Below are 7,216 nucleotides of genomic sequence, written 5' to 3' on the forward strand. Positions count from 1 at the left end.
GTTGTAATGGAAACGCAGATTGTGTCTTTGTTTCCCTGGTTTCCTCTGCATGTTTTCTGTTCAGTTTTCTTCTCACAACTGCACTCCATCAGAAAATCACCTAAAATGTCTTTGCTCTTTATATATTTTCTCCCTCGACTTTTTAGTTCTTGGGCAAAAGATTAGTCCATGTCAAGTCGCTCCTTGTTTTGTGACGTAGGAGCTGGGATTCAAACACCAACTGTATACAAAAATTTCTGCAGTCGCATATGAGCGTGTCTGTCTGAAGCTAAAGTTTGACCCAAAGTTTGACCCAAAGTAACCTTTCCTCTGTCATCAACAGAGGAAAGATTCCAAACACAGCTTCACATGGACAATCGAATGGTTGATAAAGAAAACAACCAATGTGTTGCAAACGTATCCAGACCTCAATCTTATAAAACTCAATGACCTGGAGAAACTTTCTAAGGAAAAGTTTAACAGAACTCCCTCATAATGATGTGAGTCTGATGAAGTCAAACAGACAAGGATTCCTAAAAATTATTGATAATAAAGTTTTTCCTCTTTAGTTTATTCTTGTTTTAAAAAAAGACCAAATGGATTCTGTGGTGTATTTTTTGTGCACTCGAGGATAAATTGCACCTGAAGTTTACCTGATAAACCCGGTAAAAGCCAGATCATAGCTCCTACGTTCTGATTTATAAGACTCCAGGATTGAAACAGGGCCCACTTTCTTTTTACAACGTTTTGTATAAGGCATAAGTTAGATCGCAGCATAAGTACCTGCACTGTACTTTTCGATGATGCAGCACAGACACTGGGAACACAAGGTGAGTTAACTTCAAAACGCCCCTTTAAACAGAGTCAAGTAAATTAACTTTGGGATGAACCCCAAGGCGAGTCTCGGCGTTCCCTCTGTGGCTCCAGTTTCTGCTTTAAATCCTGCTTGTGTTCAGCTGGTGGAGTGCAGTGCATTACTCAGCTTCCCAGGACTCCATCTATCTACATACACTCAACCACTGTATATGCACCAAGCTTTCAAGGAGTATCCCTGTAGACTTCTTAATTAGGGAATGTGCAGAGTGTGCACTCGAACACTTAGATCACACTTTAGAGGAGTGTTTCTTTTTTTTTTTTCTTCTTCTTCATTAAAGTTGGAGCCGCGCTCAAATAGACAGGCGGAGAGACGGGGCCGGTCTCGCGCTCCAACACCCTCCACTCGTCTCCTCCTCTCCTCTGTGCACATCCTCCGCTCGGCCCCGAAGGCCGGCTCTGAGCCGCTGGCGAAGAGAGCGAGCAGAACTCCATCTGGACACAGTTCTATGAAGCAATAAAAGTCAAAGATTTATGATAAACCTACTCATCTATATTAATGAGCCGTGCGTCTCATTCATCGGGGGTTATGAATCAAAGATGGCCAAATGCTGCACCTTGCACAGAAAGACGCAGGCATTACACTGCGGAACAATATGTATTTATGTAAATGGGTCACTTTTATTGGTCCCGAGTACTTCAGCTTTGTAATAAATACTTTGCTCCACCAGTATGTCGGGAGACTAGGCAATATAATTTTTTTTTTTTGTTTGCTTTTTAAACGGTCATTAAATAATTTTATAGTGCGTCACAAGGAGCCCAAATAACTTCCTTTCATTGGCCCAAACAAACACGGAAGTTTTGTGGTACAGTGTTTAACACATCTTTTAAAGTTTGAGAGCAACTGCAGAAGCAATTAAAGCTTTGTCCTCTCGGCTTTTACCAAAGTCATCGGGATTTATATTCCTCCCTAAAAGTCGCTGCGCATTCATGGAGAAACTTGTGTTTGTCAGGCGCTAAGTGTGGAAGGATTAATTAATGAGACAGACCACTTAGACTCGATGTGTTTAGCGAGGATGTTGTGGGAGCAGGCCGACTTTGAATCGAACTCTCGCAGCTTTTCCAGGGCTGCCGCAGCGCTGCCTTCTGAAACGCAAAGTCAAAAATCGCTCGGGTTAATCGCTGTTGGTTATAAGCACCTTGTGGAAGTATTCACTCCCTTTTTTCTCCAGACTTTGTGGAGTTACAGCTGCAAACGTCAGTATATTTATTAGGATTTCCTGTGATTGACCAAAACAAAGTTGTGCATTGTTTTGGACTTAAAGGAAAACGATGCATGGTTTTCAAAACCTTTATGTACCAATAAAGACCTAAGAATGTGACATGCATGTGGATTCATCCCCCTTTTACTTTGATACCCTGCTATAAAATCCAGTGAAAGTCATCTCCAAATTATCATCGTTTGGCATGTCTGATATTGAGTTAGTAAAAAAAAAAGGACAATAACATTTACAGAAGTTCCATGTGCTAATAATAAAAAATACAAATAACTGGAAAATAAAATGAATTGAGTAAATCGAAGCTGTTCAGACAGAATTAAGTCTTTCAGAAAGGAAATTTGTGAAAAGACAAAAGTGAAATCTGTAAGAGACATTCTTGATTACAGAGCAGGAATTACCAAAGAAAAGTTTATCTGTTGCAAAGAAAGCCAATGTTTTTGACACTGGCTTGGACAAACATGGAGCTGATTTAGTGAATCAGAAATTAATGAATCTAATCCTGATATCTGTTTCTTGAAGCCTCACCCTTGTGTTCCGAAGACTGGAAACTTCCTACAGTTTTCTGGCCGTTTCTGTTTGCCGTGATAACAAGCCTGCATCCTCACCTCACATCTCCTCCCGTCTCTGTTTGTTTCAGACTGGCCTGGTCGTCGATGCGCGTCTGAAAGAGCTCACCCCGGCCATGCCGGTCATCTTCATCAGGGCCGTTCCAGTGGACAAACAGGAGAGCAGAAATGTCTACCACTGTCCCGTCTATAAAACCCGTCAGAGGGGGCCCACATATGTGTGGACCTTTAACCTCAGGACCAAAGAAAAGCCCTCCAAGTGGACGCTAGCTGGTGTGGCGCTGCTTCTGCAAACATAGCTGCTTATAGGGACGCCACACTGAGGGAGCCGACAGGGTGAACAACTGAATCATTTTATTTGGTTGCAGTAAAAAGAGAAGTGAATTAAAGTGATAGCAGGATTTTCTATTCTATTTCTATTACTAGTGTCACTAGTGAATCAATACTACCAGTTCTAGAAAATATTTTGTTGATTGACATCTGTGATAGGCAAACATTGAATAATAGAAATATTTTTTTTCTGATTTATTAACTGCATTATGATGTATAAATCTCATCATGGTCTGTCTATGAACTCTTTAACTGACATTGCGTACTTTGAGGCATTATTTCATATGCAGAAATGGTGATATTCTTTTAATTACTCTGTTTTCTGTTAAATTTAAAACCACGTCAATCAAAGAACCTCAGGCACGTTTTTGTTGTCTTTCATGTATTAAATTATCTAGAAGTAAAAAAAGATTAATTGCAAACTGCATGTCAGACCTCAAGGAAAACTGGAAATCAGGCCTGAATGAAACTCATCTTTGAAGATAATCCAGTTTTCATTTTAACAAACCAAAGTATTCTTGGAAATGGAGCTTTAACTTTAAAGATTTTGTGCTTAAAAAACTGTGAATTAGAGGTCACCTTCAGCACGGTGCTGTTTTATGATTTCTTTTTTCCCCACGGCGTACAGATCAATAATAAAACAAGATAAATGAGTTTTGCGCAGATTTCTAACATGGGAAGATAAGTCAACAAATCTGCCATTTTGATGGCTTGAATATCCTGTCAGCTCTGATTCTGCTCTCTCTTCTTTAGTGTAATTCACTGCCTGCCCCACACCGTTTTATGAATGTAAGCTGCACAAATTCAGCCTTTTTTCTAGTTTTATTCTGCAGAACATCCTTCTGCTCAGCTTGCTACAAGATTTCAGCCAAGTGTCAGAACATGAACTGAAACAAAAAATCCATACCATGTGACTGGAAACAAGCAACTAATCTGAATATTAATTACACTTTCTAGTCAAGATCATGCTTTTATAAAAATACACAATATTTCTCCATAAAACCTGTTAAAGTTCCAGAAAACTGGGATGTAAAAAAAAAAAAAAACAAGACCATTTTAAATCATTTTTGATATTAACCCAAAGTAGCTCAAGTGGAAAAGCAAGTAATTCTGATAGAGGGAAAATAATAATAAAAAAAAAACAGTTGCATACATGTCTACAAAAGGCAACTAATATTTTATTGAACCAATTTTTTTAGGGAATGCCATAAAACCATTTGTGGAATGTATTTTCATTGAGAAGCACAAGATTTCTTTTCTATAATCGGCTCTTTTGATCTCTTAATATGCCCACATGTATTTCAAAATTACTACTCTCACTTTCAAAAAGTTTTAAAATAAAGATTCTTCATCATGCCATTCCAGATTGTACTTGTGCTTTTATTTTCATATACTACATCCAGTTTTAGTACCAATGTGCTTTTTTTCCTCCCCTATCTCCCGTTTCCAGTTCCCTCCTTCCCGCTTCTTCCTCCTCTTAAGTCTTCAGACCGACTCTTTTCCTTGCTCTCCTCCTCCTTCCAGTCCTCTCTTTGTCCTCTCTCCTTCCTGTTCAAGATAAAGCAAACTCTCCAAAGCAGAAAGTATGGAGCCTCAAAGATATATCCTCATGTAGAGCAGAGACATGCACACATGCTACAGTACATCCCCGGCTTAAAACTCCCCCTCTATCTGCTTCCTGTCTTTCTTGTTCTCCCAGTGCCTGAGCCCAGGTTCCCTGGCGACTTCTCTTATCTGGTTACTGGAGAGTCTTAACAATGTGCTCAGAGACACATGAGGAGGGAGAGGAGAGCAGTGATGCAGAGTGACACAATTTATGTGGATCTTCCGAACAGCGGCTTCAGGTGCCACTGTGGAAATAGATCCTGCAACGATTGCAGGTAAGATATTTTCAAATTACCCCGAGATTACAGTGGTTTTAAAAACACTACTTACAGATTTGTCTCACACGTCACTAAGCATATTTTGATATTATAGACGGAGAACGTGTCGAATAAAAAGTGGTCTTATTATCCTTGTTTAATCACCGTGTTTTGCTTCACTATTCAGTTTTTCTTGTCACGTTGAGGCATCATTTCTGTCTGATCTGTAGAATACAAAAAACTTTAAATAGAAACTCTTACAAACTTAAGGAGATGAAACAGTCTTTTTTAAGACGCATCATGCCCCAATCTGAAGAAATTTAAGAGCAGATGAGGAAAAATAATCAATCAAAAGCCATTTCTAACAAAGCAACACACCACATTTAAAGCTGCTGTTTACAAAGAGTGAAATTATGAAAAACAGTGTTGAACCTTCTCGGGTATTCCTGGCCTTTCGAGATTATTTTTAAGAGCAGTTCTACATCTCAACCAAGAGTTCACAACCCAGAGCAAGAACTGCAGGTCTGCAGTTCGCCCAGTGAATAGTTATGCACCGAGCAGAAGTGGCATCCTTTGTCGAGTTGCAAGAAGAGAATAATTCCTGATCAAAGAGAACACAAAGTCCTGTCTGACATTTGAAGATTAAAAATTGAACTTTTTGGAAGGTTTTTGTCCTTTTACAAGTGTCAAGAAGACGGCATTTCAGAAAAAACAACACTCATGCCAACAACCAAACATGTGTCTTTTGCATTCTTTGTTCATGTCTGCCATTTTATACTGCTATCATGTTCAAAATAAATACATTTTAAAAATAAAAAAGGGGGTTTGAAGTAAACTTGTCAAATTCTGGACTTAAATCCAACTGAAACTCTGAGGTTTGACCCTAATCTTGCTTGAAAATCCTCGAATTTTGGAAGAACATGAACAATTTACAAAATTACTACTAAAAAGACTAGAAGTTGGTAGAAATCTTATAATGAGTCTTTTATAAATGATATAAATAAAACTAATTGTCTGTTATTGCAAATACTTGATTTTTGTTCAACAACTAGCGACATGACTTATATTGAGATTTGGAGGAAGTTGGTTCCTCACATGGGGCCAATAGGCTCACTATCTGAAAACAATAGTTTGTTTAAACTCAGATTATATTTATGTGCCTGTAGGATTTTTTAGTCCGACACATTTAAACAAAGAAAAAGGCAGAAATCGGGGGCTCTAGGCGTCTCCATGGCGCCTCATGTGCAGAGGCTGTAGTTTTCACGTGTCCTGGGTTTGACTCCCAGGTTCAGTTTGCCCTTTTCTATCCTCCCCACTTACAGAAAATCTTTTTTAAAAACCCCAGAATAAACAAGAAATCCATGAAGGGGCAAATACCCTTTTCCCGTCACCATTAGTAACTATATTTTGACCAGGAGGTCCTCCAGCCACTCCAGCAGACATGCTTCCATCCTGGCGAGAGAGATAAAGGCCAGATTCGTAAGAGCTGCAAAAAGCCACTAATTATGGGCTGTTTAGAAGTTTAACCGTATGAATCCCCTTCCTGCAAAGGTTCACAAACGGTGATGATTCACGTTTTCTGCTGGAGGATCATTTTGTGCGTTGCCGGGTGGATGCTGGTGGAGTGAAACGGGGAGGGAGAGGACAGATCTACCAAAGTGTTCATGCTCGGAATGAAAAAGTGGCTTTCTTTAATGGCCTGCTTGTGTGAGATATAAGATATCAAGCAGTTGCTAGGTTACAGGTCAGTCCGGCACGGCTAATGCGAAAGGTATAGAGATTTCATGGTGCGTATGATATTGAAGCAAGCAGAGTTCTAACTTTGGACAAAATGTGATAACGTGCTAGCAAGGCTCAGCAGCAACAATAACCATGGCGATGACTCAAACGCAGCTTTACTGTCTGGATATGTGCCATTCACCATAAAGCAAATACATGACATTTTCAAGCTCACTTGGAGACCTGTAAATGTGTCTTGCGATTGCAGCAGTAACTATCCCAGCGGTGGTCATTTGAAGGATAGCCTGCAGGCCATTAGCGCAGGATGCAGGAACCCCTCCACTCGCCCTCTCAGCCCTTTTCACTTGCTGTCAACTAACAGGTTTCTACAAAAGCTGGTTTTCCCCTTTCGCACTCCGGTTGTAACGACGGTCATGTTGGACAAACGCTTTGAATTTTTCACTGTCGCTCTCCTGCCAACCTCAGTCAACATCCTGGAAAGAGCTTCTCCTTTTTTTCTGGAGATTATTTTATGAATTTCTGAGACACAGAACCCATTTCCTTCATAAACGGCACAAGAACTGGACATTCCCATGATATTTACCTGCATATGTAATTGCTGACACTAAAGGATGAACCAGAGTGGTGAGGGATTCGGGACCTGGCT

The 7,216-nt window shown here is 39.9% G+C and overlaps 1 protein-coding gene and 1 long non-coding RNA gene across 2 annotated transcripts in view; one reads left to right on the forward strand and one right to left on the reverse strand.

The window, feature by feature from the left end:
* The window catches only part of dnah9 (dynein, axonemal, heavy chain 9), a 173,313-nt gene extending 168,987 nt beyond the window's left edge, over positions 1-4,326 (forward strand). The window contains exon 78 of the mRNA XM_016676322.1: positions 2,710-4,326. Within this exon, the coding sequence (XP_016531808.1) occupies positions 2,710-2,937 (228 nt within the window). The 3' untranslated portion in view covers positions 2,938-4,326. The remainder of the gene's footprint in view (positions 1-2,709) is intronic.
* LOC107837298 (uncharacterized) lies at positions 722-2,147 on the reverse strand. Its single transcript, XR_001663314.1, has 2 exons — positions 1,842-2,147; positions 722-1,299 (listed from the first exon to the last, which is right to left on the reverse strand). It is a non-coding gene; the product is annotated as an uncharacterized LOC107837298 (long non-coding RNA).
* Positions 4,327-7,216: the final 2,890 nt, after the last annotated feature.

Source organism: Poecilia formosa, unplaced genomic scaffold, assembly GCF_000485575.1.
Source record: "Poecilia formosa unplaced genomic scaffold, Poecilia_formosa-5.1.2 Scaffold4, whole genome shotgun sequence".
NCBI lineage: Eukaryota > Metazoa > Chordata > Actinopteri > Cyprinodontiformes > Poeciliidae > Poecilia > Poecilia formosa.